Here is a 26,431-nt window from a genome sequence, read left to right as displayed (position 1 = left end):
GAGTTATTAAAAACAACAGACCAAAAATGCTACTGGCAGAAAAAGCTGTCAAGCAAAACTAAAAAATTGGTACTGTTTCCTAACAAGTAAGAGCAGAATTGATAGTATGTTATGGTTTTTTTACCCCATGTATGCACACTGATTTCTTCCTCTTTCTGTTCGCAGGACTGATAGTCGCAACTCTGGCAATATGCTGGATGCCAAACCAGGTCCGAAGGATCATGGCTGCTGCTAAACCAAAGCAGGACTGGACCATCCCCTACTTCAGAGCCTACATCACTCTTCTTCCCATCGCCGACATCTTCTTCTACCTCAGCTCGGTGGTGAACCCCCTCCTGTACAACATCTCTTCCCAGCAGTTCCGCAGTGTGTTCCTGCAGATCCTCCGCTGCCACCTGACCATAGAGCATGCCAACAAGGAGAAGTTTCTCAGAGCCAACCTCAGCTCCAGAGCGAGGAGCAGCCGGTCTCTGCGCCCACTGCTCTTCATGTCGTCCAGGCGCAAGTCTTCTACGAGGGACAACAACAATGTTTTCTTAAGTACTTTTCAGAATGAGACCAAGCCCAACTGCAGTCCACAGAAACCAGGTCTGGAACCAGGGAAGCCCAGCTTGGAAGCAGTGCTACTAGAGACTAGGTCAGAGCCCAGTCGTGATGCACGAAACGGCCTTTGTGAACATGAAGTATGACTTCATAAGGCAAAGTTACTGATCAGCAATGAACTGAAAACCATGGAAGTTAGAAGGACTGAGGAACTGACTTACATCTTAAAAGGAGTAACACAGATGGATTTGTTTCCAATTATGCAAACAGAGCTGGAGTTCTGTATCCTGCTGCTGGGATTTTGAAGTGCTCGCTGGAAATTCAATCTGCTAACTGAATTCATTAGCTGCCAAAAATATCAGCCCCCCTCTCCCCACAACCGCTGAACTTCCCTTACTGTTGACAGGGATTTGGAAACAAACAGAAAACAGTTGCAGTGTCTTTGAAGAAAGGAGGAGACAGAACAAACTGTGCCAGGGCAAAAACTTGCTTCAAGTTTAGCAATACAAACCCAAAAGAGCCAATTTAAGGAGAAGAATGGTGGTTATCACATGTGCCCTCAGCACCACACCAGAATTACCCCTCTTTTTTGGCCGGGGTCCATTGCAGAGTGGCGTGTTGCAGCAGCTGATACAAACAGAGTTCACCTTCCCTGGAGAACAGAAGGACTGGTACCCAGCAGAGGCGATCAGACAGGCTGCTGAAGATGCGCAGGATTTGCGGTACATGATTCCTGTGACACAGAACAGAGGTTACTGAGCTTGATACCAACACTGGTTCTGCTTCACAACACGACTCATGCTTGAAAACTCTTGCAAAACCAGTTTGCATCTCCCAAGCCATGCTGGTGATTAAGCCAGACACCTCTGCTGTGACACAGCCAACAGCTCTGCACTGCAAGAGAATCACAGGCACTCTGGTTGGGATTTTTATTTTATTTGATTCTCGTTGGAACCGAAAATATTATCAATTTGATTTACATAATGTCTATCAAATGATGCATTTTATAACCAGAATTCTTCATCTTTTGGAATAAGCTGTTTAAATAGCTATATCTGAAATGCAATTAGTTTGAAAATTACTTTTGTTTCCATTGCTGAATGTGTCTGAGATGTTTAAGGTGTCTAAGTAATTACAGTTTCCTGTGCTGTTAATTGGCCTTTTGAGCATTTTTTTTTTCCTTTCCTTGTTCATTTACCACACAGAGACAAATAACCAAGAGTAAAAGCAGAATGACTGTCAGCAAACCTTTCATCTTCCCCTCCCTCTTTCAAAGAAAAACCAGAAGTACTTTTCTAGGTAATCTCAGTTCCTGCTTTCTTTGAAGCCTAATACCCTCAAGCAGAAATTTCCATTTGTAAAGAAATTGCCTGAGTTTAAAGTATTCCTTTTTAAAAATATAATTTAATTAATTTTAATTAATAATCTAATTAAGTTTTTAATTTCCTGCATTGTTTCTACCTGGAAAAAAGTACATTCTGATGCACATGGCTGTTGTTTTAAAATGGTTTATAAAGGCTTTAAAATACATAGTTGCAGTTTCCCCTCTCACAGAAGATGGTTGTGACCTCTCAGTTCTACCTCTCACTACTCTAAAATCTTCCTGCAAGTGATAAAATAGAAATTGTTTTTTGGAAGAACACCGACATAACACATACACAAATAATGGACATTTGCTTGTATTGCCTTGCAGTTACAAACAGAGGTAAATATTTCTAAGGATAATAAAATCACTATTCATTTTGAATATGGGTTGTCAAAAGTCGTCTTTCTTTTGAAGGGCCTGGGAACAGGATTCCCTTGGAGAACAGTGTCTCTGCATCCTGTAGCACGGTCCCATAATGTTTTAAAATGCACAGTGATGGAGACATTCCCTGAAGGGAGCAAAACAGGAATATGACCTGTAGGTACTGAACTTGCAGTACCTGCAGAGACTTGCTCAGTCCACAGGGACTTCAGAAATCAGCACTACAACATCTACACAGCCCAGCAGACACACCACTGCGCTACTCAGCGCTGTGTATAGCAGCAAACTGCCATCCTAGCTTTGCAGGGGCTTCCTTGTTTTGTGTTCTCCCTCTGCAGATCTAAGCTCTGAAACATGCTTTAAGGCTATCTGTCTACTTAAACTTCTAAAAAAGAAGCCCTCAAGTCTGTGTTAAATCTTCCTTGTCTACAGTGAGCTTCAATCAATCCACACAGTAGGTAAAGCCTTTCCTCAAGATGCAAAAGGAGCTACAGGGTGTCCTAGCTGTAACAGCAAAGGCACACAGATCAAGAGGCACAATGTTTATTACTGCAATTTGCAAAAGAGAGCTCTGTCTCTGTTGACAAACTGCTGTCAAGGAGCCTCCACTGAGCTGCCACTGATGGGCTTACAATACTGAAATCTCTGCTGATGTTTCCCACAAAGACCTGGAGCTTTGTCCATGTTCCTCCTGCAGTCTTCGAAGACCTTAGGCAGACATGACCCTTCTCATGGCTATGATTAACTTTTTCCTTCCCCCCCTCCCTCTTTAGGAAAGAATCTTGTATAAAATAGAACTAGGCACAGTGGATTGTTCTCCCATCTCTAATCCCACATTTCCTCATCACAGATTCCTTCCCTGCAGCTACACCCACCCACCAAGCTCAGCCCTTCCTCAGTCTTCCCTATGAACAGCAGTGAATCTTGACTTTCCCATCAAAGAAGCTTTTGACCTTGGCAGGTTTCCTATCCCCCTTGTTGCAAGATAACTCTTTCTCCTGCCGTTTCGTATTCAGAGGATTCCTGCAAAGCCCTGTTCACAATTTGAACTAGTGCTTTTTTAGTTTAGGTTGCTGAAATATCAAATATGTTGCAATTTTCCTTTAGGCTAGGAGACTAGAATTGTTCAATGCTGTGACCAATTAAATTAAGCTCTCTGAGGCATGGTTTTCACCAGGCAACTCTAGGAGACCTCACCTCAAAAAAAACTATCTAAGTCCTGTAGCTTAACTCCATGTGTTTACAACAGCTCTGTTCTCCAGGATAAATTCCAAAGAATAATCCTAAGCTGTCTCTAAAGTCAAAGCACAGTGTTCCCACACAGAGCGGTATTTTACAACTCTAAGTTTCATCTGCAGATGGACCATGTTCATGCCTGAACAGAATAATCTAACTGGTAGTAAAATCCCATTGTAACGCTTCTCCTGTGGCTCTTCTGTAAATGTGTCTTACAATAGGAAATTCCACTCCCAAATGACTCATTATTCCAATTCCCAGCTCTAGAATAGTAATAAAATTTCTTTAAATAATTAAAAAAGTCAGCACTTCTATCAGGTTTTTAATAACTACTTGGCTAAAGACATGCCCTTCACATCCAAGTTTTCTTCTTTAAGTACTGATAGATTAATTTGAGCTGCTGTCACACCCTAATTGTGCTTTTTACAAAGCATCAGGTATGAACTAAACTTCATTGGCAGATAAAGGCTGTGCTTTTTTCTCTTAATTCTGTGATATCCTTATAGCAAGACACAATGAAAACAGGCATAGAAGACTGATGGAAGAAAGAGCTTGCCTTACCTGTACAGGAGTGACATTTTAAAAATACTTCAGTTATGACTTCACTTTTTTTTTTTTTTAACCATGAGTGTGAAAAAGCAGTGACACTTTAGATATTAGAAATTAAAGAAAGGCAGGCAAAATATTCTTAAACCTTCTTTCTGTCATACTGAGATTCCAGTCTAATTGCAGTAGGAAATAACATTAGGGCAACTGAGCCTGTAAGAAAGCTGGGGAAGACCTGTTCATTAGGAAAAAGTTCATGAGTAATATGAGGATGGTGGGTCACTGGAATGGGCTGCCCGTCCCTGGAGACATTCAAGGTCAGGCTTTATGGGACTTCGAGCAATCTGGTCTAGTGTGAGATGTCCCTGCTTACTCTAGGGGGTTGGACTAGAGGTCCAACCTTTAGAGGTCCCTTCCAACCCAAGACATTCTATGATTCTGTGACTCCCATGGGTTGATGGGAGGGACACTACTCTCCTCGCTCCACAAAACAGGTTAACATTCCCCAGTTACTGCAGTTCACCATTGAGTTCAAATTAGAGACCAGCATCCTTTCTGGATTATGTCTAGAGATTAACTGCTTTTATATCTCAAGGATGTCTGTCCTCAGACTCCTCTCTTGCAGTTGTTTTTGTACTGTTGAACAGTTTTAGAACTACTTCCAAGATCTTCTGGAATTGTTTGCCGCCAGCAGGCATGAACTGCACACAGTCCTCCAAAGTGGTTATCTGCCTCCTAAGACTCGTACCACAGACATAACTGCTTAATCACTGGATGTTCTTGCTCAAGCAATCGGCTTGATACATTAACACATCACCTAGGAATAGAACAGCAAACCTTTCTGGGAGCTACCTCAGATTGTTCTGAGTTGCTAGCTAGGAGTCTGCACATTTTACACTCTGCTTTTACTGGGATGGGGTCATTCCCAGATACCTACCATTGAAAGTTTACACTAGTGCTTAATTTGCGTATTTACTAGTATACTGTTAGAATATTTGCAGCACAATCTCTTGATGGATGAGTACCAAGTAAATTGCCTGTTTTCACAGCCTGAGCAGCCCCCCCACCAGCAGGGTGGGTTATGCCTGTGAGCAGGTACTACAGTGATGTGTTACTAGGAAGTACTTACTACTTACCAATTGATTGTCCTTAATACTGGCTTCATGGTTTGTGAGGCTGGCTGAAGATTTAGTTCAAGTACATTTAAGAAGAGAGAGGAGTGCAAAAGACCAGAATATCTGTGTGATAATGCAGTTATATTCCACACTCTCTCCTGCCACATACACCTACTATAACTGGGCATTGAAAATTTAACTCCTAGACCAAACAACTTGCCCATCATTACTACCATTTCTGCAGGATTTCTGCCTTATTCCATGCAATGAAGTGCTGGAGGTATAAATCTCAAGGCTTTTCTATACTTCCTGATTGCAATATTGATTTTATCACCCAGATCCATTCTATACACACACCCCCCACACAACTGCCAAACTCACCCCCCTGCTTAGCTTCAGTCTAGTCCTGTGCATCTGCACCCTGGCACAGTTTGGCCACATGCAGATGCATTCAGTCTTGACAGCAACAAACAATTAATGCCACAATTTATTCAAAGCCAAAAGTAAGATTCCTTCCACCCACCCTGTCTGCAGAGCCCAGTAAATGTTGTCTGGAATAACAGCTTAACTTGTTACTAGGACAACCAAAAAAGGTGACATTACACCTACTTCTTACACTGTGTGTATGCAGAAGGCACCAGAGATCCAAGCTTTTCCTCATACTGCTTGAAAAGGATCTTACCAGGCACCTGCAATTCTTCTGTTACAGCAGGTACAGAGAAAAGAGAGCAAGTGTAAGCATGACTCCCAAATTTAAGAGCCAACCATAATACCAGCACTGTGTAACTTTAGTTTGCACCTGTAGTCTCAAGACTGTCCTTCAGCAAAATACACAGAGAGCCTCCAGAGCCAAAACAGGCAACTCAGATACCACCTCCAAGATCAGTGACCTAATTTCCAAAGCAGACAGTCACTTTCCCACTGTTACCCAACTCCTCTGGAACAGCTTTCTGCAGTGGCACACCTCCACAGGAGACACAGCCCTCTGCTTCATCCCAGGATGGAAGGATGATCCAGGAAATTACAGGCCTGTTAATCTGACTTCAGTACCAGAGAAGCTGATGGAGCAGATCATCCTGAGTATCGTTATGCAGTGTACACAGAACAACCAGGTGATCAGGCCCAGGCAGCATGGCTTCGTGAAGGGCAGGTCCTGTTTGACTAACCTCAACTCCTTCTATGACAGGATGACCTGCTTATTGGCCAAGGGAAGGCCCGTGGGTGTTGTCTATCTTGACTTTAGCAAGGCCTCTGACAAGGTTTCCAACAGCATTCTCCTAGAGATGGTTGAACTAGATGATCTTGAAGGTCTTTTCCAACCTTAATGATTTTATGATTCTATGAGTCTCTGACTTTGGCAGAATTTCTCCACTCAGCTCTTTCAGACTAGAAGAAAAGTGGACAATTGTTGACCTACAGAGGCCAAGGGCTTGGATTACCATGATATTTCTAAGTTACACCTTCTAATTCTGGTCCTGGAAATATGACTCAAAACTGCATTGCTAGTAACAAGCAATAGCACAAAGTAGTCTCTGTCACTGCTTGCAGCACCACAGGTAGGAGCAAGGCATTAAACTGCTTAAAAATGCATGGGCTGAGAAAGTTAAATACAGCTGCTAATGGTGGCATTATCAAATATTTTTTAAAGCCACAGAAGGCTACAAACCAGAAGTCAAAGCTCAATTTTTACCTGCAAATCTAATTATTTTGTTTTCTACTGTCCTTATTCCTTTCTCTGCTCACCAAATTGGACTTAAGAGTCAAACACTGAAACATATAATCTTTCAAACAAAGCTGGCTTACAGCCTTCTATCATCTGTGCTTCCCTGATACAAAGGTATCAAGATATAAATGGCCTTGGACATCAAGGCCTTTGTTTTCTTGCAAGAGAGGTGAACTTAGACTTAATTTTCAAAATCCCGTATGAACATTCTTCTTGTCAATCCTTATCTGTTGAAATGGACTGGGAAGCCACAGTCCTTATGTCTTTACCAACATTAAAATGTTATTAAGAAGTCCCATAAATAATTTTACATGTGAATACTCTTGTTGCATCCTACTATTATTGTCTTTACCAATTTCAATGGAATGGCTCACATGTTTACACTTGCCTGCCAGTAGCTTTGAAATCCATTTGGCTTTTCTATCTTTAGCTTTTTTCATGCTTACAGTTTTACAGCCTGTTCAACTTCAGAGTAGGATTTGCCTGTTTTTTATATTACTTTTTTCACATTCAAGGATCACTGGTAATTCGGCAAAATAGGTTGTATCAAGATTAAAAAAAAAAATCTCCACTACAAAGGAAAAATGGAAATGAACATTTTTATTAAATTAACTAGTTTATTAATTAAACTAACACTTGCCAATGTTTTGATCAGGTCACTGGGAGCTAAGACCAGTGATAGGGTCAGGCCACAGTAAAAGGAAAAGTGGCTTCATCCTGGCTCAAACCAGGACAGTGTGAAATGCAAGAGGAAATTCTTAAGGGAGGTTCAAGAGACACCAGGCTGTGGGCACTGCCTCCTCACAAAATTCATTTGCATACCTTTAATGAAACTTTGAGAAATAAAATAACATAAAAAGCTATTGTCTATGTCCTGTGAAAAAATGAAATTTACTGGACCAGATACCACAACTTCCTTAAAAGAATAAAGCCCTTGTCACTTCTGGACTTGGATCTCTGTCACAACTTCCAACTCATTAACTGCTTGAACTGTTAAGTCCACTCTTGCTTTTCTATACTTAAAGGCAGTCAGAACTGCAATTATGGACATACTGGCCATAATTCCCCCTTAGCTGATGTGCTTAGTTCAGTTAATCTTACATGTGGCTGAAAAGTTTTCTGAGCAACCCAAAACGTGGAAGGAGTTTACTAAGAAGATGACAACTCTGGCATCTGAAAAAGTGTTTTGGAAGTGTAATATACCCACAGTTCAAAGTTTTCTGGATACAGTACAAATTAGCATACATTGTAAGTCTTTCATTCAGAATAAAAAATGAACTGCATGTTTCCAATACCGGTTACTATGTCTTCCCTTCACTGAGCACCTGGTAGCACGAGATAGGATGTTACAGGTAACAACTGTCTCATGTCAAATTTTACCTTTTTTTTTTAATTGTCAGTAGAGACTTATGATATTATACTTTACAACTTTGATTAAAAATAAGTTTTTTTGAGCTGTGTTTATATGCTAAGACCAAAACAGCGTAGAATGAAAAAAGAAAACATCCCCCACCTGCTCAGTGGATGTTCCTTTGAGATGGACACTGGTGATGCAGCTATTACCTATAAAACTTTAATGCCTACAGTCATTCTGAAGACATTGAACTTTGTTTACTGTTTTAATCATTTTGTCAATAAATGTATACCAGAGTATAATTTTCCCTTGATACAAGCATGCAATTAGTAATAGCACTAATGGATACTATCCATGAAAACAGAAAAAAAGTATGTGCTCCTGTAATCCTTAACAGCCATACAAGAAACATCTTGATCATGGCAGCAACACAGTAAGGTAAATAAATAAAGTAATTTACCATAGGCCAACTTATCACACAACTTAGACACCGCTTTCCTCTGCGTGATAAAACGAACAACTGGGAAAACAGCACTGAGAAGAGTTAAATAAACAAAATTCTATTGAACGGTGAGATGATGATCTTGTTTGTGATGTTCCCATCCACTACTTTTACATGCACAATTACAGCAATTGCTTTAATTACACTACAAGATTATATTATGCAAAAAAGACCATTATACCAAAAGACCATTAGTAAACCAAACAGATAAGAGAAGTCTCTTACTGTAGATTAATAGAAATAATGGGGTCACTTCGTAATTAATTTGCAAAGGAAAATACAGAAACAACCTTAGGTTTATACAGACAGACATTTTAATTATCAGTCTTGCTCCTGTGGATTTTTTTTCCTTGGAAAAGTACGTTCACAACCACATTAGAGCAGAAGATACATTGCTCAAAACATACACGGGGGCAGGCGAACTTACAGCAAGCTCTGAGGAATTTAAATGGGCTACCTTTCTGGGCTGATTGCCTCATCCTTCATGCTTTATTCCTCCCTGATCTATTCACCTGGCAAGTTTCACTTTGCCTTCAGTAGGCTTTAGATCAGCCTTAATGCTCAGATAGCTCTTGTCTTCAGTAAAAGGTAAGCTTCATTATCAGTATGTTTGCCATGAAGGATGTATAAAAGCATATATACATTATTTACACATCTACATGTCATCAAGATGTTTCATCTGATTCTAACCTACTGCAAGATTTCTTTGTTCCTACCTACATTGTAAAAACAAAGGAGCGCTGACATTTCTAAGTTAAAAGTTCATAGTTGGAAAGGACAGAGGTAAGTGAGAGGGGAATCTGCCACTGGTATTTCCCCAAAGTATCTGCAAGTGGAATTCTTATAAGCTAGAACTTTGATCCTTAAACATGCATGTTTGGTTTTCAAACACCTATTCATCCAGCTGAAGAATGCACTAGGAATTTATCCCTTACGTTAATTTCTGTGTGACAAAAATTACTTCCTGTAGTCTTCAGTGCCACTGTTCATTCTCTCCATTCTTCCCCCTAAAGGAAGAAAGCACTGATTTGTGGTTTGTTTTTTTTTTAAAGATTAAAGAAACAAATCAGTTTCTAAGATTCTGCATTGCAGGCAAAATACTGTCCTGTCCTTCTGTATGTCCCACTGGAGCAGAATGTTAACATAACCACATAAAACTTGTTCTAGCAAAATTTTTAAATACAACTCTGCTTAAAGCAAGAAAATTATTTTGTCACCTACTCAACAAAGTCTCCAGTTCTGTGCAATGACAGATCCCCAAAGTGCAAGTGCAATACAAGCTGCCATTGCAAAGTGCATGTTTGGAGGGGAGGCAGAATTATACCAGTTCCACAAAATTGCTTAATCAGATAGGCGCTTATGTACAGCTCAATTCTCAATTCATTTTAAGTTGTGAAATGGAGCACACTTCTACCTGATACTACAAACAGCTGGGGTAACTTGCCTGCCAATCTAATTAGAAGCATTAGTGACTAACACCTGCATCCTTAGCTACTCACACCAGAGGCTGTCACAGTAACAGCCACTGGGTTAGGAACATGTCTATGCTGCAGTTATTTTTTACCTGAAAACAAGAAGTACTTTCTAAGATTGGCTGTCCAGAAATTGATATAATATTCTGAGAGAAGAAAACTACATTTAAAACACTTGCCCTCATTTCATAGCAACTGAAGGGGAGTGGTTTGTTTAACTATGGTCAAGAATAACTACTTGCAACATAAATGAAAAAAGCTGTACACAGTTATAGCTGTCCTCTGCACTGTTCATAGGACATTGCCATTGCACAACTCAATGAACACCAACAAATGTCTAAGAAAAAAAGTCACTGCTACAAGCTGGGACAATATTGCAGGTGCAGCACAGACTGTAAGTCAGTGACCCCCTTGATAGCAAAGCAAACACCCAGATTTATGCACACTGCAAAGGAAGGGTGGCTACATCAATAGGTTACTGACTCAGACCATGAACTTTATCTCAAAATATTGCATTTAACTTTTAAATAAGGTTTAGGAGAACTTGCAACATTTTGCTCCCTGACACAGCTGTATTTTATTAAGGACAAAAATGGGTTAGTCTATAGAAATTAAATTATACTCCTTTGACTGTATCTAGTCAAGAGGAAAAACTCTAATTATGAGATTGTGCTGTCAAATAAATGTAAATTCACATCTTTCATATTCTGGGTTAAAAATTCAAACTCAAGTCTATTATAAAGTAAAATCAATATCTGAAAGATTTCAGCTTTCAGTGATAAGCAACAACCAAAGGAATCAAGTTATGAAAAATATTGGTAGAAGTAGAATGAATTATTAAATAAAACTTGGGGGAATAAGGCATTTATATTATACATATTTAAATATCAATTAGAATAAAGCCAAAACAATAAAGGATGATGAACTGAATCATCTCTGTTTTACAACCAATCCTCTCTAGAATCGACTGAGGATAACAGAGAAACTAAGCTTGCAATGTACATTTCTCTCAATTTGAAATAGGTTAAAAATTCAAATTTATTCACTAGTTGAAATGTACAATCTCTGAACTTAAAATGAGTAAGAACTGCATTTATAGAAGTAAATTATATAAAACAGTGGTACCTGCTATGCACAGCATGTTAGTTACCTCCTAAAGGGAAAATCCAAGGATCTGCTCAGAGACTGTATAAAATTGCACAGGGAAACAAACCAAACCAAAATACCCCAAAGTTTCTTCAAAGAGCTTCTTATTTACTGCATTGCAAACCAATTTCTTCATTGGAGTAAGGACAAATTATGCATCAATGTATGTCTAGAATCTATTCAGACAGTTCCAATTTGCACTTTCCCTGTGCCACGGCCACGCTGACCAGACCGCGCCCTTGCCTGCCAGCCTGAGAACAGATGCATGACTGATCATCCCACCCTACAGCACACAAGTGGCTCTCCCCAATTGCACACATGCAAGCCCACCTATCCACGAGTTGCACTCTCATCTGTGACGGGTTTAGGTGACTGAAAACACTTCTCCAACATTCACCGGAAGGGACAATTACAAATACATTTCTGGAAGGCTGATCCAGTCTGAGGTTGCGTTGAAATGGAAACATGAAGGAAGCATGGAAGATATTTCAAACAAAAACCAGCAAATGAGAGACCAAACAACTGTTTAAATGAGAACCAACTTTTGTTTCTGTGCCTATATACTATGTTGAGACCCTGTGAATCACCACAGGATCCATTCAAACCTATAAGAAGTACTATAGAAGCTGTGGTGTATGAAACCTTCATTCATTTAGAGGCACTTGGACTTTAAAAGTACCTTGCAAGCTGTAACTATCTCCTAGTCCACCATTCTTTCTAAGTAAACTTGAAATAAAATACTCCAATAATACATAGCTTGAAATAAAGTAATGTTCCTTTAAACTTCCTTTAAACATTTAGCTGCTCTCTCTACAGTGGACTCATTTTTTTACAGAAATATAGTCACTGTAGATGGTGTTAGTAAGATGAAACAAAGTGTCAGCAGTTCAGCTACTGCTGAGAGGTAACAATCATTGTTATTATTTTCTATGATTCCTAATGAAGTGACCTGAAACTACCAGCACGAGCAGAACTAGCCGATTCATAAACACTTTGAAAATACTAATTAACAATTTCCTAATGCAAAGAATCAATGTCATCGTGCAAGACAGAGGCTGCACACATTTGCTAGGTAGAGAGGGATCCTGCTGTTACTGAAGGACTCCGTAAGAAAGCACAGACCACAGCTTGATTTATATTAACGGTGTAACAGTCCTTTACATCAGCAAACTCCTTCCTCTAAAGCACTGCCCTCAGTCGCGAGACGCACAATCCCTTTAAATCAGCACCTTCCCCTTAAATCAAGGTCCCGATGTCCCAACATGCCCCCTGCTCCTCCAGCCCAGCGCTCGGTACCGAGGTCACAGCTAGGTGGAGGCACACCAGTGAGGTACCGCCAGCTTGCTGCTTGTAACGCCCCGAGTCTGACCGGCTGTCTGCAGCAAGGGCAGGAACTCTGACTTCCACAAACACAATTCCTTGCCACCCCGCCCAGCCCCGAAGTCCCTAACGAAGCTACAGGCTTCTACTCACGTAGCTATGGAGCACCGTGGTGGTCTAAAAACCAAGCCAGCTCTCTCTAAATCTCAAATGCCTTCCATAATGCTGAATAAAAAAAGCAATTGATAGCACAGCTCAAAAGACAATAGAGGTGTGAAGCAGAATCACAGCTAGTTCCCTTTTGAACACAACTATCTCTAAAAATGCTAACTTAATATTATTTACAGCATGGGAAAAGCTGCCCTAAGCCTTAGAAAATGAGTATCCATTTGTGCCCTACTCCTCCCCCCAAACTCAGAAATAGGTTCTTTTTATTCTTCTCTCCCTTTTGCTTGATGTTTTCTTCTATGGATGAAAGCACAGATGACTACACTTCCCTTCCCTTAAGATGAACCTTCAGAGTATATGAATTGCTAGTGTAAATAGAAGAAAGGAGGGAATTACTAATTTAATGCTCTTCCATCTCTGGGGGAAAAAGCCCATGTAATTAACTGTAATGAGATTAAACTAACTTCTTGTTATTAATTTCCCAGTGCTGGGAAACTAAATCTGAGACCCATAAGACTGTGTATTAACAGTTTTATCAACATTTGGCTTGCATCCTTCAGTTTTTACATCAGTTTTAAAGGAAAATGATTAACTTTATTGAGTTGCAAAGTCACTCAGCAATGTAAGAAATGGAATCTGGTCCCTTTAGGTAGAAATACCAAGTTCCTCTATAGCTGAAGACTGTGAATGGGTGGAGCCAAAAGCAGTAAATGCCAGCCAACACAAATAAACAGAAGTGTAATTAGTAAATTCTTACCAACACTTTTTTCCATTACTTCTTTCTGACACATATCCTGAACATTCACTGTACAATTCACGATGAACTCTGGAGCAGAGCAGTCATTGTTTAGCTGGAACTCCTCACACTGGTAGCACTGTATTTGCAAACCCAAACCTGGAACAGACAGAATTTTGCTCAGGAAAATAACAACAACAATATATTTTTTAAAAAGTAATCAATATACTCCAGAAATCTTCCTTATCTTTCACTGATGGCATTCTGCTGTTCCTAACTATCCAGTAACTCAGCAAAAGTTCGACTTTGACAAAAGCACCGTAAAATAAAAGTGTCGCTCCCTGACCGGAGGCTGTGCCTTCCGTGCTCAGCACTTAGCTCAGGAGCGGGCTCCTTTCGGCGGGCGCTGCGGGACAGAGACGCGGTCCTACCGCCGCTCCAGCCCTGTCTCCCGGGACGCGGCGCTGCGGACGCTGCCGCCAGCAGGCGGCGGGGCACGGCACCGGCACCAGCCTCCCCTCAGTCCCGGGAAGAGCAGCGATCTAAAAACTATCCGCGCTTGGAGGGAGGAAAGCGCCCCGGCTAATAGATACGCCTCGGCTCTTATCTGTGCCGACAGGTTTACTTAGCTACTAATTAATTACAAATTATTTAATTACTATTTTGCCATGCACAATTACAGCTGCAGAGCATCCTTCACCTCCCTCCTTTATCATGCAAAGGACGTGGTCCACACGGCTCCCGGAGCCGCACCTCCCAGCCCTCCCTCCGCCGGGCGGCTCCGGGACCCCGGAGCTGCGAGCTGCTGGTTCCTGAAGCGGGGACACCAGTTCAGGTCTCCCCTCCGTCGGGAGTGCCGCGGCGGAGGAACGGAGCTGGCTGCCTGCGGGAGCTGATCCGCCAACCCAACCAACGCCGGGGGCGGGCACCCGCTGCGCTGGCGCTCAGCAGGAGGCACCCGCCGAGCCCGGTGCTGGGAAGCCCCGGCCAGCGCCGGGGACAGCGGGCGGCGGGGAGCCCCCCCGGCCGCGAGCAGGACCGGCTCCGCTGCCCCGTCCTCGCGGAGCGCCCGGCGCCCGTTCCGTCGAGGCGCTGCGAGGGAACGAAGCCTCCTCGCGGCCGCGGCGGGCAGCGCCGGGTAGCCCAGGGTAGCCCCGGCTCGCCGGAGGCGCGTCCAGGAGTGCGCGGTACCGAGAGTCTTACCTGGAGCCAGGCACAATCCCCAGAAAGTTGCAGCCAGAAGGAAGAGCCGCATCCTCCCGCAGCCGCGGCCGCCGGGCTGGCGGGCAGCCGCGAAGGGGCATCAGAAGGAGAGAGGCAGCGGAGGCGCCGCGCGCTGGTGCCGCTTCCCCGCCGCCCGGAGCCGCGCCGAGAGCAGGCGGCGGAGCCCGCCCGGCTCCCGCCCTGCCCAGCCCCGCGCCGCGCTCCAGCCTCGCCGGAGTTGAGCGCTGAGACTGGAAGAAACTGTAGGGGAAGTGAGAGCTGGGGGGGTGGCTCCCCGCTCCCTGCCCCCCCCACCCCCTCCCTCCCGCAGCACCATGTGATGCCGGCGGAGCGGGGCGGGGATCCCCGCCAGCCGCCCCGCACCTCGCCTCGCCTCGCCTCGCCGGGCGCCCTTCTGGAACGGGGAAAGTTGTCAGAGAGAGAAGACACCCCGCTCCCGCCACAGCCCGCCGCCCGCCCGGCACCGCCCGCCCGGCGCCCAGCTGGCACGGCGCTGCGGCGGCTCCCCGCGACCCTGCGGGGCGGCTCCCGCACCCCCTGCGCTCCCCGGGGGGCCGCGGCGCCCGCCCCGAGCCCACAGGTGGCTGCCGGAGCGCGGCCGGGGCCGAGCCCCAGAGAGCTCACACGGAGCCCTGCGAGGCGGCCCCCGCGCACGCCCCGCGACGCGCACCTTCCCGGGAGGGGGGATCGGAGGGGAGGCGCGGCCCCAGGCGCGGCCCCGCACGCCCGACAGGCGCCGTCCTCTCCCCCCGGCCCCCTGGAAGGGAATGAAGGCGGGAAGAGGCGCGAGTGGTCGCGTACGTGTCGGTGCGGCGGCGCTCCCCGGCCTCCTCCGCGGACACTCGCCCGGCTGGGGGGGGCAGCGCCCGCTTCCCTGGGGCGATCGGGCGGGGCGGGCTGAGGCGGCGCGAGCGGCGGGAGCCGTTAGCGGGGCGGGCCGAGGCGGCGCGAGCGGAGCCGTTAGCGGGGCGGGGGGGGGGCCGAGGCGGCGCGAGCGGAGCCGTTAGCGGGGAGGGGGGGGGGGCCGAGGCGGTGCGAGCGGAGCCGTTAGCGGGGAGGGGGGGGCGGCTGAGGCGGCGGGAGGGGCGGGACGCGGGGCCGGGCGGGCAGCGGCAGCCGCGGGTGGTCGTCGCTGCGGGAGCCCGGCGGTTCAGCCCAGCCTGGCCCGTGACTCGTCCTCCCCGCCACAGAGCCACGCACTTCCCTTCGATCGTTTCACAGCGTTGTTTTGCAGTGAAGGGTCCGCATTAAACCCTAACGTGCTGTTGAGCCGCCGTGCCGCGAATCCGTCCGAGGGAATCCCACCTGCCCGTGCGCTCCTTTGGGAGCAGGAAGGCTGGCGGAGCTGCCCGGAGCCTCATCCCCTTCCCGCTGCCTCATCCCCTTCCCGCTGCTCATCCCCTTACCGCTGCTCATCCCCATCCCTTTCCCGGTGCCTCATCCCCTTCCCACTGCTCATCCCCTTCCCGGTGCCTCATCCCCTTCCCACTGCTCATCCCCTTCCCGGTGCCTCATCCCCTTCCCACTGCTCATCCCCATCCTGGTGCTCATCCCCATCCCACTGCTCATCCCCTTCCCGGTGCCTCATCCCCTTCCCGGTGCCTCATCCCCTTCCCGGTGCCTCATCCCCTTCCCGGTGCCTCATCCCCTTCCCACTGCTGATCCCCTTCCCGGTGCCTCATCCCCTTCCCGGTGCTCATCCCCTTCCCACTGCTGATCCCCTTCCCGGTGCCTCATCCCCTTCCCGGTGCCTCATCCCCTTCCCGGTGCTCATCCCCTTCGGCTGTACCGACTGTGCTCACCCTCACACCCAGGGTGCTACACCAACGCCTTCCAAAACCCCTTCTTTAAACACACAGGTCTGCAAGAGAAGTTTTATTTACGAAAGACGTTTCCATGAAAATTTCTTGAAAGTCAAAAAAGATGACGCAACTTTACGGCGGAAATTACTTAAAATATAACGAATTGCACAAAATATTAACACTGATCGTACAATATTTCAAAGATGAACAGGCATGTGCTAAAGAAACTGTAGAGTCTAGAAATATCCCAAATATATCTAGTTTACAGATCGCTGTACAAAAAGCAGATATAAATACTCCACATCTAGAAAAAATACACAGAACCTTTGAAATAGACTTTCCCTTACATATAAACAACCTCTGTAGAAAAAACACCACAACCCCACACACGCCAATAGCCCTGCTCCTAGATGTGTCTGAACTAGTACTGAGTCGGCACCAACATCTTCTTTAAGCATGTCACGAACAGGAGGTTTCGACTTTTAAAAATTAGCGTCTACAATATAATTAAGACCAAACGGGGACTACAAAATGTAAGACAAAATGGTAACATTCAGAAACTGATAGGGGAATGAGTACAGAGGGGATGGAAGTGGAGAAAACTACGTTGCAGTCGGAAGAAAAGGCTGGTTTGCGCAGTTCTCGTGCTACAAGACTCCCCTCTGCGTCAGCTGAGAGTTACTTTGACCCTGCTCTTCCAAACAGCAACGCGCATGATTTGTGAAGGCGATACCAGCAATATCAGGCCTTTTAATCTATTCATTTTACTGTGTCAAAAGTCAAAACCCTTTTGAAATAAGACACCTGTTGCGAAGTTGTAGTCACTGAAATGCACGGTTCCCTAGAACACCTGCATGAAATTGCACTGAGAATAAAAATAAAGTAAGTTTTGTAAAAGGGAGGCCAAGAAAGTTTCTGACAGACAGTCTGGCAGGCTCAGGTTTATGGTAAAGCAGTGTTTCTACATACAGCTTTAAGACTAGAACAGTTATAAATCCTTTTTAAAAAAAATCTACTAACTTTTCGTGTTAATATTAACATCAACTTCTTTTTAAGTTAGTAATCTGCCATTACAGGAGCATAGCACCAATTTAATATTTATTGCTGTCATTTATCCCTACAAATATATTTTCCCAAGTTATATACAACTGTACAAATGTTCACAAAAGTGCAAAATTAAGACTTTACTCTGTGTAACCGTTGCTTGTGTTCACTGTGGAGTCTCGGGCCTCACGATGACTGCGCTCCTGCCTCTCTTACTGCAGTGTCGTGCCGGGTCAGACCACCCTGAGCCAGCGCAGCTGTTTGGAGTGGGAATTTTCAACAAGTGCCTCTTCTTCCCACTGGCCTTCAGCTCCGTTCCGTGCCGCAGCCACAGCCCACTGGGAAGTGTCTCTACACATCGTTGGAGCCTTGGCTGGTGCAGGAGGAGAAGCTGTCGTACAGGGAATCGCTCAAGGATTCTAAATTGTCCACGTCGTGCCTACCCGAGCTATTTAAGGAGACTGCTTCTTTCTTTCCACTTTCTTCCATTTGTCCTTCAACCATGTTCAGACAGTTCTTCTCTTTTTCTAATAAAAGTACGTTATTGCTGTTAAATTTATTGAGAGACTCCAGGGAAATTTTAGATAATCTATTCTGGGAATCCTCTTTTGTTTCTTCTGTTTGCTTCAATTTCTGTAATAAGCAAGGGAAATATTAGAAACATATTTCTCACAAAAATAAAGTTATCTGACTGTACACCATTAATTTATGTCTTTCCAAAGTTCACAGGGTTAACAGAAATAGATTGTTATGTGCTTAAATCTCTGTTATAATTAAATAGACCATTAATGTCCATTTTAGGATCCATCATAACTTTAATGATTCTGCTGAGACAAATAGGGCTCCATTTACAAAACAGTTAAGTGCTATTAACATCTTAAGTAGCAGATCCTGGATATGCATGTGTTAAACACCTCCAGCATCTTCACCGTAATTTATATCTTCTCCTTTAAGAATACATTGGGGGGTATGTTTAAACAGGCATTTGTTTAAGTAGTTTGCAGCCTGCTAAAAAATAGGCACACAGACATATTCAGAGGAGAAAATAGCATCTTCCATAAATTACAGATGCAAATGAAACTTGCTAGAGAAAAACTTCACATGTATATATAAGCCTATTGATCTCCACAGACCCAAACATGCCATGACACTCAAGAAGGAAACAAGGCAGGAAATGATACTCAACTGGGTCAGTCCCCACAGCCCTGAATCAATCAGGTATTGGCCAGGCCTACTCGGAGAAGTGTTGTGATTCTTCAGGAACACCAGACAATGTATCAGCACATTGTATTAAAAACGCACAGTAGGATTATACAGGAGTAATTTTATTCCTTCATTAGTTACTTGTATTCTCAATCAGAGATCTGACCAAGGAATAGTTAGGGAACTGCAGTGGGAGAAGTTCAGTAAAAATTACCTGCTCCCCATTTACAGGGTGCTTCAAAATCCATGTAACTAACTCCTCTTACCGATAATATTATCAGAGGGATATGAGATAACATTCAACATTTTACATTCAACAGCCTCTCGGAGAGGTAAGATGCAGGAATGTTGAGACAGGCTGCCAGAGTACAAGCCATTCCTCAGTTTTGGTATTGCCGTCAGATAGCAAAGGCTGAAACAGTAAATGACTGTCAATCCAAGACACTAATGTTTTGGTTCAGATAATGGACTGGTATTTTAAGCACACTGAAAATAAAGCATGGCCAGATGTGGGGATGATGTGGGTCCTTATACATGGAGATGTAAAGGATCATTATTACTTTTTTTTTTTTTTTAAATCCAAGTTTCAGGTAAGTTCAAATGTTGCGCTTGCTGTGCTGGTTTTCCTTGGGCAAGAGGGAGACAAATTATTAGACAGTTTGATAGCTTGTTTTTATGACTAGCTAGATAAAAATTGAAATGCCAGTCTAATTACAGTTTATGTTGTGATCCTGTCATATTTCATAAGCGAACAATGCCAGGATTAGGTTAGTCTTTTCATCACGTTTCACACAAACTTAGGCAAAGCAACACGAGATGGTGACGTCTTAGTAAACAAAAAATTCTGTTTGATTCATTAATTAACCTTCAGTCTAAAAGGTTTTAGGTGTTGTTATGTTAGATTCTGGTTTTAGACAACAGTTAAAACTAAGCTTCAATATCTGTAATTGGAATGTTTTCTGAACTAGAGGAATATAGCCCTTGGTAATGGGAAGAAACACCAATTTAGGACCCTTCAATAGAAATTCTCAAGGATTTTAGCTTAAAATGTTCTTCCTTTTGCCCTCACTTACAATATCACACAATATGACTGAAACAGTTGTTTCACTTCTCTGAAGGCCAGATGAGAAAATTCTCAGGCATGACATCAATAACATCCATACTGGCACTTCCCACTCTTCAGACTACTAACCCCAAGATACTTTATTATATGACAGACTAAATTATTTTTCTTTGTGTATATTTTTCCCACTTCACAGATTTTCTTTAGATAAATCAAATGTGGCTGCTCCACACAGAGTTGGGGCTGCAAGAAGTCAATACTGGTATTAGTAAGGTCTGCAATAAAACCTGTAGTGATTCCAATGGGGCCAATTCCAACTCCTGGCTAGGAGGAGCAGAGACACCCCCAGCATTTCCTGCACGAGCAGTCCAGATGAATTATCAAAATAGGAGCAGGATCTCTGACTGGCTGGAGGACATATTGAAACCAAAGGACAGACCAGAGTGAATTCAGTGGTATATTCTGCATGTATGTATTATCAATAATATATTCTACCCTAAAAGCAGAACCTAGACTACAATCCTACTTTAATCACACCCTAGCTCATAATTTAATATAAATGTATTTGAGAAGCTGCAGAGAACTAAAGTATTTTCTATAAATTTTAAGTATAATTGAATCAAATGACATTGAAGTAAAGCCCAGCAGTGAAACCCACTGGCAAAACAAAGATAGTAGTGAATACATCTGTGATACATCAAGAACCACTGGCAAACTAATTCTAAAAGTTGTTGTGGCAAATTTTATTACTAAAATTTTATCATCAGGTAAGACTGTGGGGTCATCTGGATGGGACTTTTTTTTTTAGTCTGTTCAATTTTCTGTTAAATTGTACACAAAATTAAAAAAAAAAATGTAGTTAGAAAATTAAAACATTATATTCTAGTCCTTGACACATGGAAAAAACCTCATCCTAAGCTACATGAACAAAATCAAAACTTTAAGCAGAGATACTAACGTAAGACTGTGTATCAACAAATCATTTTCTCCTACAGTAACAAAATTATGTACATGCCGAGTTGAAAAGTCACTGATTATTTCGTTAAACGTGGTGTGTCAGAATAAATGTTACCCCAAATTCTTTAAGAAATTTTAATGTAGTTATTATAGATACAATTTGGGAAAAATTACCAGAGTATTTATTTAGATTCATCCTTAATTAAGTTTCTTATTTTTCATGGCAGTCACAACAGCTGCTAGATGAATCGAAAGGCAAAACCAAAGCAGCTATTATTTGATTTTGTTTGATAAATTAGGTAAGTGGTTAAGTAGTGTTTTTCATTTTTTGTTCGTTTAGATTTTGTTACTGACTTCAGCAGAGTCACATCTATAAGAAAGAACAAGGGTTAGCCTAAAGATGTTAGTATTGTGCATTTTAAAGCAATTAGTTCATTAAGGTATTTGAGAGTCCCACTAATGTGAATCAGTAGCTTTTCCTGCAGATAGAAAGCAGATCAGATGCGTTCTGTATCCATGAGAACTGGGTGAGATTTGGTAATTGTGCCGAGAGCACCTAACCTCTAGGTCATGGGTTCCAATCAAATCTTTCCTATATTAGTGGTGACTTTCTGCATAATGAACAGGTGGTTTTATCACCACAGGAAAAAAAAAAAAGGTGTTAGTGATTTTGTTCAGTGTTGCTACGAGAGCTAAGGTGGGGCCAACAGTGCTTGCTTGCTCTGAGAGAGGATTCTTCTCAGAAGCAATACTTAAAGCTATTTCAGCCCCAAGGTGTTGACTTTGCTGCTGACCATTCTGCATCTGTTCCATTAATATAAAAGGGATCTGCTGTATTTGGTGTGGTCACTGTATCTTTTCCTAAGTATTAACTTAAGCGAAAAGATAAAAAGATGTAGTCACAGATTTTGTCCTAAGCAAAGAAAAAAGGCTCAATGTGGAAAAGAACTGGGGTTTTCACAGGGCCTCTCTAAAAGCAGTGGCCCATCATCCTAAAGCAGATCACCGTATAGCTTGTTCTACTTACACTAACTATATTTTTGTATAGAAAATCCATACTATCATAGCCTTAAGGTATGGGGAGCATCTGTTGTTCTCTTCCACGTCAGTGGAGAGCTTCCCATCACTGGCATTTCTGAGCTAGTCAGTGTGGGGTGCTTTATCCCACCTGAGAGCAGTGACTCGTCAGAAGGGGAGAAACTCCATCTGACATAATACAGACATTCATCATGAGTTACATCCCTTTGAAATAAACTCATGAGTCATGAATCAGAATAATGTTTCCTTCCTGGCAACATCCTAAAGGGAATAACTAAAAACCCATTAGTGATATAATAAAATCTGGCATGTCACTTCAAGCACAGCAAATTAGGAAAACAGAACTACCCTGCAGTTACACTGATACATTATAAATAGGTGTTATTTTTACAGTAATACATCAACTCAGATTTTTTTTAAACCTTACAAATGAGAGGTTACATGTGTGTGGAATGCATTTGCAGCAGCATGTGACCGAGGCCCAGTCACACCCCTAGCTGCTCTGAATGGCACAAAGACTCTGCAGGTGTGATAGGAAGGAGCAGGAAAGGATGGGCTGGTCCATAGGTAGAAAGGACCCCACAGCTGGCATGCAGAAAGGAATGCAACAGCAAGTCCATTTCTTCTATATGGTGACATGCAGAAGCTCTGACTGGCTGGGCATGCCAGTGCCCAGAATTAGCAATGCACAATTCTGCAGGATAAATGTATTTTCCAGCTGCCTAAGTTTAGTTAACCAGCACTTTAAAGGGCTTGGAATCACTTACACACAAGAATAAAATGAACTTTATTTATGTCTCTCATGCACTTGGCAATTTAGTTTTTAGATTAACACAAAAGCAAGAAGGGCATTGCATCAAGTGAAGTATAACTGCAAAACACTATTGGGTAAAAACAACTGAATTGCTATGAGAATTAAATATAGATCAATAAAATCAATACTTAATTGTGTAACTCAAGGTCTTTCATTTCAGATCTGATCTCTAATAGGAGATACAAAATATGTTCACTTTTTAGTTTTTAGCTATTATTTAAAACGTTATTGTGAAGGAAAACAATTTTCTAGATTTCTGCCTTTTAAAAATGATTAGTTACTTTGTCTGCATATGTTCAGAGAAACCTGAAAAGGGCTGATTTTGAGCTTTCAGGAGTAGCTTTCTATCAGTTAGCCAGGACAGAATGCAATGGTGGACTCTGGAAAGTGAACAATCTTCAGATCTCACTTAACACCAGGTGGACACCTAAACACTGCAGTGAAAACAGTTGTACAGTCATATACAGGAAACTACAAAGGTGACAGCTGTAACTGCATGACCTCTGCTGCATTACAGCTGAGCTAAAGATGTGATGTTTGAACTTCTTTCTCTTTAAAGCATAACCTTAAATACTAAGATAAGCCTTGTTCTCCCTTGTATATCGTCAGAAGCTGTTACCTCTTTTCTGGACTGACAGTAAAATAATTTTTGAGATAATGAATCACTTTTCTTTTTTCTATGTGACCAGAGATCCCACAATTATTTTGCTGTAGCAATGACATTCTCAAAAACATACCATTGTATTTCCAAAATAAACAGTAAGTGCCAATTTCTTTTCTTGGGAAAAAACGCATTGACATGAAGTACTTTTAAAGTTAGTTAGTCTGTCCAGCAGTTTACAGGAAAGCCATCTATACGTGGGTATGTATCATCCCCTTATGGCATGATAGGTAAAGTAACAAAGACAACCTGAGCAAAGCTTGCCTACTGTACTTCAGAGTATAACAATCTATTATTATATTTTAGTATCACCAGGACAGCATTTCTGATGGTCCTGAAGTGTAGGTAAATGATCCTAAAGAAATAAAGCTGATTAGGATGAACTCTGCATGATTCATAATTGCAGATCTGGACAAAACTGCTATAACTTAATGAATAGGTGACTGAGGAGTTGAGACTTACATTGTGTATAGCTTGAATTCTTGTGTGGTTTAGGAGATAAAAGATAGTTTAGTGAATTGACCCTTAAGCTTTCAAAAGCAGAGTTTTCATCAAATGATGAGAAGAGTAGGTACATTCAGCGTTCTACTGTCAAGAACTTCATCCTCATAATTTACAAAGAGTATTATCATTTTACTGATACAACAAGACTGTTTCACCTGATTAGGTATACAGCAACACTCTCTGAACTTTTGCATGATGTAATAAAATAGAATGTCCAGGTCCCAGTTCACACAGTTCCCAGGTCAGGTAAATCTAGCTTTGTTACCTTCTGCTCAGTTACAAAATGAATGCCACAAATCTGGTTGTTTTCTCATAGTGCCTCAGAAGAGCCACTAGATCCATTAACTACATGTGGATGAAGTTTATTTAAAACAGAATGAGAAACTGTAATTCTAAGTGGCAATACCTTGGAAAATGGTCACAATGCAGGTGCTCAGTCAAGTGTGTTGAGAGGAGTTATTAAAAATAAAAGCTATTAAAAATAAAAGTGCTTTCTCCAGAAGGTCGAGCAGAGCCTCACTTTGTTCACACTGGTGGCATCACCAGTTTTGCTTCTCACAGAGAGTCTACCCACTAAAAGCAACACTTACTGCAATCAGGCTCATCACAAGGCATTAAGGAAGAAATATCCATGGTGACAAAGGAAGTTGATACTTCGCTTTTAGAACCTGATAGACTGAAAATGAACAAGACATCCATAGGATACACTTCCCTTTTCTGAGATCCTTTTAGCTTTACTAGTAGAGGGAGTTAAATAACAAAATTGTTCTGGTTTTCTAGTGATGGGAAAAAAAATCACACTGAAAAAAAATTCATACTGAAAGATAAGATTGCAGACAAAGTTATTGAACACAACTTAAATAATCTGAAGTGAAATACTATCCGTTGACAGAATTACGCTGAGGGTTATGTTGCCAGTGATAACCTAGCACATGGTCCCAGAACTATACAGTCCTAAGTTAACTTCACTGTTTCAGTCTTCATCAGACTGTATTTCACCACACAGCATTTAAGCACAGAGAGGTTTGTCCTACTGAATTAAAGTAGTTGTCTTTACCTTGATGAAACTATGACTGACTGTTTCCATAAAGGGGCTCTAGAAAAAAAAAGGCTACAATTTTATCCCAGGTTAGAGGTGCAAAGTATTTTTTTTAAAATTGGGATACTTACTCAGAATTGAATCAAGAAGGGAAAAAAGTATAGTTCAAGATAGATTTTTTTTTAAATCCAATACAAAATGCAGTTCTTAAAGAGACAGATTCTACCTCACATTAGATTATAGCCACAAATTCCTCAAACTCAGTAAATGTAGGATCATACACCATATGATCTCACTGACATCTGCAGTCATCAGGGTCATTTTTCTGTATGCCTGAACTATTCTCACACTACTGTTTCTAAGTATTAGCTGTGTTCTTACCTGTCTTCATCTTCCACCTTTGGCTTTTTTGAACAAGACTATTTATTTTGCTAATTACAAAGACACTTATCCTCTTCCTCTCTAGTGATGTCCGAGTTCCTGGCCTGTAATGTCTGTACATCAGTCACCCAGCACACTGATGGCAAATGGAACTGCACTTCAAGACTGCACTGCAAATGGTAATTGGCAGTGGGTAATGATTTTCCACACTAGTAATCCTCTCTTCTGAGTACTGGACTAGATTCACTTCAGGTTAGCCTGTGACTATCCAAAGCACCTCAGCTGACCTAAAGGCAGAAAGACAGAAGCAGAAGATAGAGAAGGAGCAATATTATGTGGCAGCATTAAGAGCAAATCAGCAGTATGAAGAAACCATGTAGAAATAATTCTCCCAGCTATGAAAACTGGCATGTTGTATGCACTAAGAGGGCTGTGCTGCCTGCAGGGTAGTTCAAAGAGGACAAATCTCTGCTGGAAAACCTGCAGAGGAAAGAAAGGGAACGTCCCTTACAAGTTTTCAAGATGATTCATAGGGGTCATTTAAACAAAGGAGTGAGCTCCACAGCAAATAGTTTTCTCATTTTTAGCTTCTGAGGAGGACAGTTGGGAAGAAACAAACAATCTCTCCAGACCCATCAGTTCACCTCTGCATGACTGCACATTTAGACACCACAGAGGGAGCCTCCATGTTCGTGTGCATGGTGCACACACATCAGAATGATCCTTCTGGCAAGATCTCACCAAGCAGAAATACAAAGGTGATAATTTTCACATTTGGAAGCAGGATTTTCTTTACTCTTCAAAAAAACCGGAATTAGCACGCTTAAGCCCTACCCCAACAAAACAGTTTATTTTAGGAGCCTGAAGTTGTAATCTTCCCTCCCACTCCAGACTTTAATCAACTCTCCACATATCAGAGTTTTTTTACTGCTAACCAAAACCCACTGCCCTTTCCTCCCCCTTCTGTGACAGCTGGCCTCTGGAAGGCACTAATGAAACCCAACGGGTCTGCCCTCCTTTAACCCTTTAAGTGAGGTTAGGGGATGCAGCTGCGCAACTGTGTGCACTGGCAAGTCCTCCTGGAGGCAGCCGA

At 42.6% G+C, this 26,431-nt stretch overlaps 3 protein-coding genes across 5 annotated transcripts in view; 1 reads left to right on the top strand and 2 right to left on the bottom strand.

The window, feature by feature from the left end:
• The window catches only part of GPR39 (G protein-coupled receptor 39), an 80,758-nt gene extending 78,468 nt beyond the window's left edge, over positions 1–2,290 (top strand). Inside the window, exon 2 of the mRNA XM_051624047.1 lies at positions 166–2,290. Within this exon, the coding sequence (XP_051480007.1) occupies positions 166–689 (524 nt within the window). The 3' untranslated portion in view covers positions 690–2,290. The remainder of the gene's footprint in view (positions 1–165) is intronic.
• Positions 1,041–14,917, bottom strand: LYPD1 (LY6/PLAUR domain containing 1). The gene is made up of 3 exons (XM_051624048.1): positions 14,812–14,917; positions 13,630–13,767; positions 1,041–1,276 (listed from the first exon to the last, which is right to left on the bottom strand). The coding sequence occupies exons 1-3, from the start codon at positions 14,861–14,863 to the stop codon at positions 1,041–1,043; spliced, it is 426 nt and encodes a 141-aa protein (XP_051480008.1). The 5' UTR covers positions 14,864–14,917.
• A 1,767-nt stretch (positions 14,918–16,684) lies between these two features.
• The window catches only part of NCKAP5 (NCK associated protein 5), a 373,160-nt gene continuing 363,413 nt past the window's right edge, over positions 16,685–26,431 (bottom strand). For all 3 annotated transcript variants that reach the window (XM_051623988.1, XM_051623986.1, XM_051623987.1), the window contains one exon: positions 16,685–18,311. In XM_051623988.1, coding sequence (XP_051479948.1) covers positions 18,030–18,311 — 282 coding nt within the window. In that variant the 3' untranslated portion in view covers positions 16,685–18,029. The remainder of the gene's footprint in view (positions 18,312–26,431) is intronic.

Source organism: Apus apus, chromosome 6 (genome assembly GCF_020740795.1).
Source record: "Apus apus isolate bApuApu2 chromosome 6, bApuApu2.pri.cur, whole genome shotgun sequence".
NCBI lineage: Eukaryota > Metazoa > Chordata > Aves > Apodiformes > Apodidae > Apus > Apus apus.
Note: the sequence above shows the minus strand (reverse complement) of the source record. Positions and strands in the feature narration are given on the sequence as shown.